The sequence below is a fragment of the Phaethon aethereus genome (genome assembly GCF_964289735.1).
Source record: "Phaethon aethereus genome assembly, chromosome: 1".
In the NCBI taxonomy this organism is placed as follows: domain Eukaryota; kingdom Metazoa; phylum Chordata; class Aves; order Phaethontiformes; family Phaethontidae; genus Phaethon; species Phaethon aethereus.
Window position 1 is genome coordinate 190971484 of NC_138575.1, and position 14332 is coordinate 190985815.

The 14332-nt window shown below is 40.3% G+C and overlaps 1 protein-coding gene across 1 annotated transcript in view; it reads left to right on the forward strand.

Moving 5' to 3' along the window:
- The window catches only part of FNDC3A (fibronectin type III domain containing 3A), a 116200-nt gene that overhangs the window by 61592 nt on the left and 40276 nt on the right, over nucleotides 1-14332 (forward strand). Inside the window, exons 4-6 of the mRNA XM_082001211.1 lie at nucleotides 2500-2737; nucleotides 5814-6086; nucleotides 8148-8206. Of these exons, the coding sequence (XP_081857337.1) occupies nucleotides 2500-2737; nucleotides 5814-6086; nucleotides 8148-8206 (570 nt within the window). The remainder of the gene's footprint in view (nucleotides 1-2499; nucleotides 2738-5813; nucleotides 6087-8147; nucleotides 8207-14332) is intronic.

Here is a 14332-nt window from a genome sequence, read left to right on the forward strand (position 1 = left end):
CTATGTCTTCACTAACTAGCAAAAGGAAACACAAGCTTTCTTAGACATTGTAGGCTTTTGGAGAATGCATATTCCAAATTCCAGTCTGAATGTAAGCCCTCTTTATCAAGTGACCTAGAAGAAGAATGATTTCAAATGGGGCCCTGAACAATGACAAGCCTTTGAACAAATGGAACAGGAGATAGTTCATGCAGTAGCCCTTGGGCCAGTCCGAGCAGGACAATGTGTTAAAAACGTGCTTTACGCTGCAGCTGGGGAGAATGGCCCTATCTGGAGTCTCTGGCAGGAAGCACCAGGGGAGACTTGAGGTCGGCCCTTAGGGTTTTGGAGTTGGGGATACAGAGGATCTAAGGCCTGCTATGCTCCAACTGAAAAAGACATATTGGCAGCATATGAAGGGATTCAAGCTGCTTCAGAAGTGGCTGGGCTGGATGTTCTAAGGGAAGGTCCCCTCTACACATCATGAGAGTGATGTTATGTGGAATGGGTTGCACTGATCGCACAGCGGGCTCGAATAGGAAGCCCCAGTCACCCAGGAATTTTGGAATTGATCATGGACTGGCCTGAAGGCAAAGGTATCAGAATATTGCCAGAGGAGGAGGTGGCGTGTGCTGAAGAGGCCCCACTGTGTAATAAACTGCCAGAAAATGAGGAGCGATATGCCCTGTTCACTGATGGGTCCTGTCACATTGTGGGAAAGCATCGGAGGTGGAAGGCTGCTGTATGGAGTCCTATACAACAAGTCGTAGAAACTGCTGAAGGAGAAGGTGAATCAAGCCAATGTGCAGAAGTGAAGGCCATCTGGCTGGCTTTAGACATTGCTGAACAAGGAAAGTGGCCAGTACTTTGTCTGACTCACGCACGGATGGTGGCAAGTGCCCTGTGGGGGTGGTTGCAGCAGTGCAGAGGCAAACCCACCTGGACTGCTGCATTGTGGCAAGGTATTGCTGCCGGGGTAGAGAACCTGGTTGCAAAAGTACACCACATAGATGCCCACGTACCCAAGAGTCGGGCCACGGAAGAACATCTAAACAACCAGCAGGTGGATCAGGCTGCTAAGATTGAAGTGGCCTAGGTGGATCTGGACTGGCAACATAAGGGTGAATTATTTATAGCTCTGTGGGCCCATGACACCTCAGGCCATCAGGGAAGAGATGCAACATATAGCCAGGCTCATGATCAAGGGATGGACTTGATCAACTACTAGATGGCTGAAAAGATATCCTGTGCCCCATGCCACTGCCCGGAACACTATCCTGGGCCTTGAAAAGTAAATCTTATAGTGACACGGCACACCTGAATGAATTGAGTCAGACAATGGGACTCACTTCTGAAACCTCATAGACACCTGGGCCAAAGAGCATGGCATTGAGTGGGTATATTACATCCCCTATCATGCACCAGCCTCCGGGAAAATTGAATGATGCAATAGGCTGTTAAAGACTACACTGAGAGCAATGGGTGATGGGACTTTCAAACACTGGCATAAACATTTAGCAAAAGCACTTGGTTAGTCAACACTAGGGGATCTACCAATCGAGTTGGCCCTGTCCAGTCAAAACTTTTTCATACTGTAGAAGAGGAAAAAGTCCTTGCGGTGCACATAAAAAATATACTAGGGAAGACAGTCTGGGTTATTCCTGCCTTGCGCAAGGGCAAACCCATTCATGGGATTGCTTTTGCTCAAGGACTCTGGTACACTTGGTGGGTAGTGCAGAAGGCTGGGGAAGTCCAGTGTGTACCTCGAGGGCATTTGATTTTAGGTGAGAATAGCCAATGAACTAAATTTTATTAAGTTAATTGCTATATAATACTGTATATCATCACTACTATGATGGCTGTATGCTATATCAATGGTAATACAGTAAGAATCATCCAGATTAATGAACAATGAACTTCGATGAAACCGAGCAAAGTACAGCGATGATAAAACCAGACAGGCGCAGTGATAGTGGAAGCAGAAGTGACTTCAGCATGCAACAGTCCAACACAACACGCCATCTCTCCTGCCCTGGGCAGAGAGTTGGGCACAGAGCAAAGACCAGACACTGTTGTGCCTTTTCTCTCACTGTTTATGCGGAGAGAGGTCCATCTAACCACCAAATCACTTCTAGAGAGCAATCTAGTTGTTAGACTGTAGAAGAAACCATAGGAGCAGTGTAGCATACAAGCAGTGTGAATGAGGGTGGAAACAGGACCCTGGGGAGAAGCTAGGCTCATGCCATAAATATACCTGGTTGTTTATAAGATGTTGTTACAGTCAGATTTTTTTGACAGTATTTTTCTGCATCACATTGAGAAATTAATGCCATTACTGCAGTTAATACACTTAACATAGATAGGCATTTAAGAGTGTTGGGGTTTTTTTCTTATGCTCACCTGTTTTCCTTTTCTCAAATGTAAGGATTTCACTATTCCTAGTTTTGTTTAAGTATCTATAGAAACACATCTTTCAGGTTGTAATTTCTCTTTTGGTGCATGGTGTCTCTCACTATACAGGTTATTGAGGATAACGGTGTCCGAAGGGTTGTGGTGGTTCCCCAGGCTCCAGAATTTCATCCTGGTGGTCACACAGTGATACACAGGCCTCCGCATCCCCCACTGCCTGGCTTTCTTCCTCTTCCAGCCATGATACCCCCTCCACCACGTCATATATACTCACCCGTGACTGGAGCCGGTGACATGGCAACGCAGTACATTCCACAGTATCACACCTCACAAGTATATGGGGATCTGGGTAAGTAGCTTATCAAATATTGCAAGTTCTCTCAAAGGAAATAATGCATTGCTCATTTTCAGCGTCTGTTATGCTGATGTATGGGCTTTATCAAGCAAGACTTACAGCTTGAATGGGAGTGATACGCAAAAGTTTTATGAGAATACCAGTCTGTTTTTTACTTATTATTATTCCAGAAGAAGTGCTTTTAATTAATTCGACTTGTCTATTCAGTGATCCATTAAACGTACAGTTTATTTCTGTGTATCAGTTACAGATTTGTGTTTGTCGTGATTCAGTTGATGTCTTCCCCTGAGATCCAGTGTTTAAATCTATACCTGAGCACTGCTCTGAGTTACCATGACTTGCAAGCATCCTGTTTGAAGAGTGAAACAGGAGTTCTTAATATTAGTTATGAAAAAAAGTTGGATATTTTTCATAAAACTGTATGTATTTAGTCCAATGCCCGTATTGAAGTCCAACCTAAATAATCAGGTGCCGCCCAAACTCACCTTAATACCGTAGTTGAAGCTGCTATTGACATCTGCCTTTAATAATGTTTGGTGGCAAAGTGTATGTGTCTGCTAACTCAGGGGTTGGGTTGTTAGATTAATATTTGCCTTTCTGGTAGACTTGCTTTTCTTTAGATAAATTTCTGCTATAAGGCAGCTGCTGACCTTGAAAGACTTTCAGAGAGCAATGCCAGGTTGTTATTTTTAGAGAAAGAAGCTAGAAAGTGTGGAGGGGGAAACTAAACACAACTTTGTCAAGTCGCTTTAGATGCATAGATTCTCATTGTTCTGTGATACTACTAAAAAATCTAAAAATGTCCTTCATATAGTCACTGTGCTTAAATAGTCATGTACAAAGCTGTCAGGTAAGAGTATACCGATGTCTTGATCTTCCTGGAATTCTTAGTGTTTCTCTATTCTTAAGTTGTACTTTATTTCTTCCTTGAACTGCTTTGTACTACTACAGTACATTATTAGATACTCTTTGGGTACTTATTTATAGTTTTATTAATTTCTTGATTTCCTGTAGGTGACAGTTGTTTACTTTTAGTTTACTAAATTAAGAGATTGAAGTGTGATAATTAAATGCATAAAAGATAAAGGATACTTCTTAATGGAATAATATTTTTTAGATTTCTGCTGCTAGGTTATATCCCTTTTAAATATTAATTCAGTGATAACTTGTTAAACTAATGTAAAAATAATAATTGATAAAGTGGGATTCTTTGGTTTAGCTTTGTTTTAAATATATATGTAAGATGCCCTTGGATTTAGGGTATTACAGGACTAGGAATGCTTTAATTTGCTACAGGTTTCATATTTAATTCTGGACCACTGACTCTGGCTACGGCTTTCAGAAGCCCACAGTTAGGTTCCTACATGAGGAATCTGAATTTAAAGGGGAAAAAAACACTAGAAGCACTTAGAGTGTGGTAGTTCTCTAACAAGAGCACCTAAATCTCTAATGGTAGTGAAAATCGAATTTCTAAATATTCACAGCTTATCTAGTAGTCCTCTGTCAAATTTCTGGGAATTAAGCTGACCTAAAAAAAAAAAAAAAAAAAAACCCCAAAAAAAAAAAAACCTGGAAAGTTCTCTAGTTTTGTGATTTTTACCCTTCTTGCAAGGAAGTTTTTATCTGATCTTGTATTCTATACTTCCTAGCACATAAGGGATAACAAATAATGAACTTCAATCTTCAGACCAAGTGATCCAGCTTACCTTGTCCACCTTTACTCAGCACTGGAGAGGCCGCACCTCAAATGTTGTGTTCAGTTTTGGGCCCCTTACTACAAGAAAGACATTGAGGTGCTGGAGCATGTCCAAAGAAGGGCAACAAAGCTGGCAAAGGGTCTACAGCACAAGTCTTATGAGGAGCACCTGAGGGAACTGGGGTTGTTTAGCCTGGAAAAGAAGAGGCCGAGGGGAGCCCTTATCACTCTCTACAGCTACCTGAAAGGAGGCTGTAGGGAGGTGGGTGTTGGTCTCTTCTCCCAAGTAACTAGTGATAGGATGAGAGGAAATGGCCTCAAGTTGCGCCAGGGGAGGTTTAGATTGGATATTAGGAAAAATTTCTTCACTGCAAGGGTTGTCAAGCATTGGAACAGGCTGCCCAGGGAAGTGGTTGAGTCACCGTCACTGGAGGTGTTTAAAAGACATGTAGGTGTGTCACTTAAGGACATGGTTTAGTGATGATGGACTTGGCAGTGCTAGGTTAACAGATGGACTTGATGATCTTGAAGGCCTATTCCAACCTAAATGATTCTATGAAAATGGACAAATTCTATTCTGGTTTTGCAGGATGTATTTTTTTTTTGAAAGCTTTCATCATTTATCATAGATAGGGTTACACTGAGGAAAGACTTAGTGCCATGTGGTACACTGTTTTAAAGTCTTGAGTGAGTAAGCTGTTTCTAAGCATAAAGGGGAAATGGATGAAAATGTTAGAATTGGACAGAAGAGTTCACTAGTCTGCAGTTTAATTTTTTGTGTTAGTCTGGTACATTTTTCCAAAGCCACATTCTGACTTAGAGATGGGACTTTGGTCTGCAGCAATGCCTTGGGTTACTGTGTACAGGTATAGTGTACTTACAAGACCTAACTGTACTATCTTCAGTCTTTTAGTGTCTTTCGGTTGCCCTATGCTTTTGTGAGGTTTTTCCCAATTGATTTCTGCTGAAGCACCATTAAAGTAATAGAGCTCTAGTTGCATTCCAAAACTTAAAACTTCTGTATTTTTTATTCAGCAGTAGAGCAAACTGCTCCCATGTAATAAAGTAGCATGTTTTTTCTGTGTTGACGTTATCCTGCACCTGACAGTTCAAGGAAGATTACAGAAACATTTTAAGTATCATTTTTAAGTAGAAAAAAGATGTGGGAAGGAAAGATTATGCTTTCTTCCCTAACATGTTGTTAATGTCCGATTAGTGTATATTAGTTTACCTGCTGGACGCTTCAGTTTTCCAATAGGAGTAGAGATGTATTTTTACACGCAAGTGCACACTTAACGTAGATAGCATATTTAAAGGGATTTTTATTTAAATTCTGTTCTTAGTGATTATTTTTAATTTTTTTTCTTCATTTAGATACTCTGCCTGCTCATGGAAGATCCAACTTTAGAGATGAAAGGTCTAATAAAACATACGAAAGATTACAAAAAAAATTAAAAGATCGACATGGAACTCAGAAGGATAAGTTAAACAGTCCTCCATCATCTCCTCAGAAATGTCCTTCTCCTACAAGTGAACATAATGGACTTACAAAAGGACAGGATGCAGTTGGTATAAGCACAGGTTCTACCAAAAGCAAGTCTTTGGGTAAAGGAAAAAGCAGTTCTCAGACAGATACAGAAGTAGAAGGTAAGTGTTAACAAAACACATATATATATATACACACACACATACACATAATGCAAGACCAGTCTGGCTGAGCATAGCATTTGTAGATGGAACACCACACTTTGACAATCTTGAAGTTGAATAGTAGCCCATAACTGCCATGACTTACATAGAATGGAGTTAAGAGCAATCAGCCTGCTCTTCACATTAAAACAATGGGCCTAAGAGAACAAAACTACTGACATGCAAGTCTCCATGTAGATTTGAGCAAATCTGATTAGTCATGCTTAGTAACACTGTTTAAAGAAAAGTCTGTGCTTTCTCCAGAGTTATTGGTGCTTACACTTTAAGGAATCACTGAATATTGATGGCCTGATTGATACTGCAGAAAACATGGGAAGAACCCAGTGTCTGATACAGGAAACCTGTTTTCAACTTGTTTAAGAGCAGTATTTTGTAAAAGAGATACTGTTGTTATATAAAAGTCACATAATGCCTGTCTCTACCAACACATTGTTGAAAGACCTTTGTAGAAAGAGACATCCTCACGCTAGTCTGTGTGAGTTCGTGTTTTCTAAGACATTACCATAGGGAGTGTGTTTATTATTAATACCTTTATTTCACCGAGAAGCTTGTGATCTCATAAATGGATTAAATTCATTCAGTCTTGGTCATACAGTTGTCTTCAAATCTGATGATGTGTCACTATGCAACTTTCACGTCACTGTTATAGCACTTCAGATTCAAAACACAACATCAAAGACTTCTCATCAGCCAAGCACAATTTTCTCAGATTTGGGAGTTGTAACTAGTGATGCTGAGGGAAACAAACCATGATTTTCTCAACTCATTGAAGTTTGCTTTGAGATGATGAGTTTCTGCGAAAACTTTTTACACATGGCTGTAAATAAAAGGAATGTGAAGAAAGTACGTCTAACTAAGACCAGAAAATCTCAACCTAAAAGAGCTGTTTAAAAGCATGAGTGAATGATACCATGTGAAAGCTTAGTACCGAAGGACACCTTTGAGATACAACCTGTTGTTCCAAACTTGAATGAATACTTGTCACTGTAGTTCCAGGGTGGCATTTGTCTTGGCTTCAGTTTACTTACTGTTAGTTGGTATTTATCTATGAGTTAACTTTACCAAGACACAGGTGATAAAGTGTACTGTTGCTCACATATATTACGAAAATTATGTTAAAGATTCGTTAGAAGTATTTTGTATGAAAAATGGAAAAGTCCACTTTTCAAAATTATTTATTTCAGGAGACATTTTGGAGAACTATGTGACTTAGACTTGTGATAACAAACAGAAGTCAGAAATGCATTTAATTAGTTATAAACTTAGAAATATAAAGTTGTAAATAGATTTGACATGTTTTTTAAAGAATTTTATCAGGCTTTGTTTTTCTTTTATTTTTCTTTTTAGTTTACGGCAGGTTAAGTGAGTTAAAAATGCCTGGCCACACCTTCAAAACCGAGTAGCCTGTTCACTTTACACTATTGAGATAGTAAAATTTTAATATTGTGTGTGAGAAAGCACATAAAACACTTTCTATAAACTTACTGAGTTCTCTATAAAGCTCAACTATACCTTCAGCTGAAACAAAACACTGATCCCTGAGATGTAACTGAAGGCTAAGCTAAGGTTTGCCCTTGCAATTGAGGGAGGACAAGAAGTGTTACCAGTAGTCCTCCACATGATGTGCAGTAACGTATTTAAAGTACTGTAACTTGATGTGTCTACATCCAAAGAGAAATCTATAGGAGAAATCTCAGCCAAGAGCTTAAGTTTTCCAGAGCATTAGTTTGTTTAAAATTATACATAAATAAAAGATAACCAGGCTTTCAGTATCCCATTAAATCATAGAACAGATTTAGAAATAGTTTTATATGAACAACTTCTTTGGGAGCTTTTTCGGTTTTATGGTGCTCTAGATGAATGCAAGTTAGCAAGGTGTTCTATTTTATACATACTTTAGTCTATGTACAGTTGTTGAATTTGAAGAGCTATTTCACTGTAAAGTCACTGAAAAATATTCATGGGTACTTTTTGTTTGCTTTGATTTTATTTTTTAAGAAAAGGATGAAGAAACAAAAGCACTTGAAGCACTTCTTTCTAATATAACCAAGCCAGTGGTAAGTAAATAAAGCTTTCCATAAAATCAGAATGTACATATTGCTAGTTTATACAGTTACACCTCCTTTCCTCTATCTCTTAAGTTTAAAGGATCTTTAACTTCCTGCACTGAAGAAAACTCGCTTAACTTCCAATCACTGAAATGTAAATGACCAAAGTAATTTTTAGTATGTTAACATTTATGAAGCTAAAATTGGCTTGATACTTATTATGTGATATATATTATATACTTATATTCTTTTTCTTGGCCATTGTGTGAAATCTCAGTATTAACAGAATTACAAAAAATATATATAGAAAGAGTTTGTAATGTTGCCAGTAACATAATGATGATGCTTAACATAAGATGATGCTTAACATAATCTCTTGCTGTAAAATCTGTTCTCAGTTTCCTGTAACATTGTTTAGTTTTAACTGTTCAGGAAACAGTTTTACATACCAGGTATCTCTAGGCATGAGAGATACCTGATGAGGCTTTGGAAACCTCACAAAAAATGAGATTTTGCAAAATCTTATTTGAAAAGTAAAGAAAAACTGTGGCAGAATTCTCTTTAAGAATCTCTGACACCTCCAGGGAAGAGACACATAAAATTCACCAAAGAAGGTGACTGTCAGCGGTGCGCTTCTTGACTTACCTGCTTGAAAATCTACCAATTCCTTTTCAGTTTATAAAACTGTAATTCATAACCTCTGTGTAGAGTCTTTTTAAAGCACTGTTGCCAAATTCAGCAGTTTCTTGCATTTTAGAACAGAGCAGTGTTCTTTCCTTTTATCATCTGGACCTTCCCTGGTCCTAACCTTTCCATAAAGATTTACGCAGCTTTTCCAAAAGTCCGCACCTCAATCCTCAGTCCACCAGCTCGCCTGAGTAAGAACAGTCTGTGTTCCCTTTTGTAAACTACAAAAAGTCCATGCAGATGAAACTCCAGGAGGAGCTTGCCATGGGTTGGTCCAGTCAGCTGCTTCCTCCTTACCCAGGCACCCTGTTTTTCATCCTTTGTCAGTCCTTAGCTTACCACACAGCATGTGCATGCACTCACACACACTTCACTAATAAAGAAGAGAAAACTTTTATGGAAGGAAGAACATAACAGCAAAAAGAAGATGAAGAAGCAAAAAAGGTCAGATGGAATGATGTAGATGTGGTGCTAACAACATGGTTTAGTGGTGGACTTGGCAGTGCTAGATTAACAGTTGGACCTGATGATCTTAAAGGTCTTTTCCGACTGAAACGATTCTATGATTCTGTGATCATCAGAATTCCATCATTGCCATGCATCAGCTACATAGCTACTCCCCTTCACCTTCCAGACAACCTGGCCCCAGTTGTAGTGCCCAGTCTTGATTCTTCTTTCATATGTTGCTTTACAGCCTGGTAAGGAGAGGCTGAGAGAGCTGTCACTATTTAGCCTGGAGAAGAGAAGGCTCAGGGGGGACCTTATCACTGTGTATAGATCTGCAGGGTGAGTGCAAAGAGGGTGGAGCCAAGGTCTTTTCAGTGTGCCCAGCATCAGGACCAGAGGCTATGTGCACAAACTGAAACACAGGAGATTCCCTCTGAGGTTCCCTCTGAGTGCCAGGAAACACTGTTTTCTTACTGTGAGGATGACTGAACACACACACAGCTTGCCCAGATTGTTTGTGGAGACTTTGTCTTTGGAGATACTGAAAAGCTGTCTGGACATGGCTCTGGGCAGCTGGCTTTAAGTGACCATGCTTGAGCAAGGGTGTTGGACCAGATGACCTCCAGGGGTCCCTTCCAACCTCAACCATTCTGTGATTCTGTGGTGCTCCAAGGGATGAGTGGGGATTGTAATTAAAGAGGCGTCCTGCTGTGTCTGAGCATCAGAACGGTTTTCACATGTCTTCAGTGCCCCCGTGTCTTTGGTGGCTAAGCAGCATGGAGGTGGAAGCTGTCTGAATCAAATCCTATAAGAAAGGGTTGAGAGAGCTGAGATGAAGAAATGGAGAGGAGTTAGCTGGGACAGTCAAATTCAGTAGTACTTAACAGGATGACCTTGGCAATTGGAGCTAGTGCAGGGGCAATAAAAAGAATTTTTGGAGAAGAAACTGGGACTGAAAAGAAAGCTTAGGGAGGTTAAGGTGTGGGGGAGAAAGAAAGTGAGAGGAGAAGAGACAGCTCTGACGAGGAGTACTGGTCCAAAAGACAATCAAGACTTGAGGGATCCTAAAATAGATGAGGTATCTAAGATGAGAAAAAGAGACCAGGAACAAACAGAATAGTAGGTGTGAACTATTAGAAGAACAAGATGGAGAACAAGTAGCTTTTCTGTTTGTTATTTATACAAGCAGACTGATAATGAAGGGTGATGGGAGTCTGAATGTCTTGTTAGTAAGACTGAGAGTGGTGGGGATAGTGGGCAGTAATAGCAGTAGACTGAAACTGCTTGAGAAAGAGGAAGATTGGTGAGGCAAGGATACCAGAACTTTACTGAGAGACTAAAGGCCTGAGTAAACAAGGAGTAGAGTAAACAAGGAGTAATGACTGGAATGAAGAACTGTTGATTAGGACCAGACTTTAAGAAGCTGGAGAAAAAGGGTCAGAAGGGGTTACAACTGTAAGAAATGAATGTGAGTCTACATCTCCTAGCACTGATTTTTATCCAGGATGTGGAATGTAATCCAGCTTTCCCCCATCTCATCTTTCTTCTGCCAGCAAGTGTCTGCAAAGTCCTACCAGAAGAGGGTTTGTTTTGCTGCCTGTTCTTTCACTCCTCAGCTTTGCATCTCATCTCTACAGATGTTAGCAAACACCTATTGCTATCACTTTGTTAGATCAAGTAGAGACTTGTGCAGTGGATCTAAAGGCTCCAGGCTTGCTGTAGGAGGATGTGAGAAAGAATTTAAGGGATTCATTTGCAATTTAAAAAAAAAATATAAAAACCAGAAATAATATATATACACACACAGAGACACATATTCTAGGAAAATATGCATCAAAATACTATTAGAATTCCATTCCATTCTCAAAGCGAAGCAGGGAAAGTTTCATGCTAATGCTGGTCCATTGTGTTCAAGATTACGGTCGCCTTTTGGTTTTGGTTTATTTTTAACACAGCAACATGCTGTTCTTTCTGTATGGTCCCTGCCATTTGCTGTACAAGACATACCTGCTTTGGGAATGAAGCAGAGCTGTGTAGCTAAAAGGACTGGTGTCTTTGACCCCTTTTGACTCTGAGTCATGAGAGTCTGTCCCAACAAGGGAGCATGTGCCTAGTTAAGCCACATATTGCATCCAAATGGATGCAGAAACAAATTCTGCTGTAAGGTTAACTTACTGCAAAATAGTGCTGTCACTGGGGCATGCTGAACAACAGCGCTCTTGGTGACTGTCAAATCATGAGTGCCTGCTACACCCTTCTTAACTTCATGAGAATGTGGGTGATCCTTTCTGTCCTGACCAGAAGCAGGGTGACCATATCTCTAGAAGATGTATGCACTGTCCTCTGCCAGTGATCAGGGCATACAGGATGCCATCCAATGTCTGGGGTGTCATCAGTGGCTGCATTACTAAGGGGAATGACAACTCTGAGCTTCCTGGGGTGGTTTAGAGTGAGACTCCGAGAAATGCGATCAACAGGTGCTGTCTTCTGCTATGTTGCTAATGACATGCAAAAAATCAATGGAGTGCCAGGACTGTCTTGTTTTCTTTCACTTCTTTCCACTTAAACACTCAACTGTCCATGCCTTTTAGGCAAGCATGCTATTTCTCCTCCCCACCATGTCCTTACTTGAACGTAATTGCCTGTCGCTGTGTGCCTACAAGTGATCTCTCTGCAAACCTCAGAAGACATCACAGGCTTAGGCAGTAGTAGTCTGCTACAGGCTAGACAGTATACAGAAGGCAAAAAGCCAGCTTCCAGCACTTGGAGAGGCTTGGGCAAGGGACTGCCAGGGCTGTGGGTGGGTGAAAGACTAGCTGATGTTGCAGCCTGGGGCAGTGTGACATGGTAAGAGAAAGGGAGGCTGTGTTACCTACTTAGACCTTCCAGGATCAGAAGCAACTGTTCCACAGTTTCTCCAAGGAAACATTTTCCCCACCCTCCCACAAGTGAAAAATGAGATTTGTGTTTTTTCACACCTTCTGTTTGTAGTTCTCATCAGAAATATTCCTGCAGGATTTTGATTAATGTTTTGTTTCAAGCACTTACTGTGGGGATTGTGCCATGATGCTGCTGTTGGTGGATGATCAACACTCTGTTCCCTTGTTGAACTTCAGTACTGGCACAGGCAGTACTTTGATCCTGGCTGTGGTGGTGGTCATATGATCAGATGATCATACAGGTGCTGTCCAGTACAGCATCCATTGCACCATATCCTGCTCCAGAAAGCCCAGAGTAGTGCTGGAGGCAGTGACCTGTCCTGAGCTGTATCCTGTCTTAATGCCCAGGTCCAGGGGATGCACATTTAAATCAGGTGGTGGGCTCTATGGTATGCTTTCATTCATACATCTCTTACAATTCTGTGCAGTATGGGGCACATCAGCTTTGCTGCCTCCAAACTCCCGTTAGGTGTTTTTATGAATATGTTCTCATTTTCTTAGACTTTTCCTTGTATGGATCCCCCATCCTTTCATACATGACAGTGTTATGTCAAGTTGGTAGTGTGGTACTGCCACCAGAGAACCCTTCTACTTAGGGAGGTCTTGAACTTTCTATAGCCAGATGTAAATTGGAGTGGTTCTGCAGGTTGCACCATGCCGAATCCTCAGCGTTTGAGTAGAGTCTACACCAGCTGTCATGTCCATTAACCAAATAACAAAGCAAGCAGAAGAGAAGACAAGGAGACCTTAAAAGGCAAAAGCAAAACAAAGAGTGGAGGAGAACGCTGAGTATTTAATATGGAGAGGCAATAGGAACTTGGAATTTGAGGATTGATTATATAACATGTAAATCCCTTAGGAGAGCAAAACATTTTGTGATTCATGCATGTTCTGTGTATGCTTGTGGGCTTTTGGAATGTGGTACACCTCACTTACCAGTGAAGTACCTTGTGTCACCGTCTGAATACACTCCAGTTTGCACATGCTAAAACTGCTCTGTTGTTTGACCCAAATGGCATGTGTAGTATAGTTAACAAGGAAATTCACTTTTGCGAGCTGGACTGCTAATGAAGACATGCCCACCTCTTAGTTTCCTCAGTGCTAGGGCCTGACTTAAGTATTGTACTCTTCTTTGCAAAGCCCACAGTGCTCAGAGCTGCAACCAAAATCAGTTGCACCTGCTTGAATAAGCATATAAAGTAATAAATAATGCCAAGTTTTCCAAAAAAGCCACTCCTGAGTGTATCGGGGCACCTAAGAAGGGTGGATTCTTCTGATCTTAGTCCTTGTTCTTCAAAAATACTTTTTTCTTCCTTATATTGCTGAGATTTTTTGAAAATGTATGCTAGTGTTTTATGCTCGAGAACAAGAATTTCTGAAACTTTAGTAATTCTTTTCCATAATAGAGCTCTGGCTAGTGTTCAAAAAGTCAAATATTGGGATATTATTGAACGTTGAGGATAAAGGGCAATATTGAATAATTGCTTCTTAAGCAATTAGTAATTACTGTCCTATGCTTGCATCATGTGAAGCTGGAGTTCTGTGTTAAAATAGTATATGCTGATGTAATCTAAGACTGCCATAGTGCATATATACAATAGAGAAAAGTTTTTTACAGGAAATCTTCATTTTAGCGGTTCTTTTTATACTTTGCTTTTGTCCCTTATTAATAGTCTTGTGAAGAATATAGCTGGACCTAGACTTGTCTTTAAGAATCATTCTCTTAGCTGGAAGTTGAATCTGAAAAGCAGTGCCAAATGTTTTGTAAATTACTTAAATTACATTCTCTGATTCTCTCGTGTCAATGCTTGCAGCTGTCATTTTCTAATTTTTTTTTTTAGCAACTGAGTGGTTGAAAATGCTCATATACCTGTATGTGAATTTACTGAAAAGCTCCAGAACTTACAAAATAATGTAACACCATATAGCGTGTAGGTCCAGAAGAAAAACGTTGTTACTCAGTCCCATTCCTACTGCTTCTCTTATTTTTGTTTGATTACTGACCCCTCACACAGAAACTGTATTTCAGGGGACCCCACAGTCCCCCACCCCCATTCTCTGG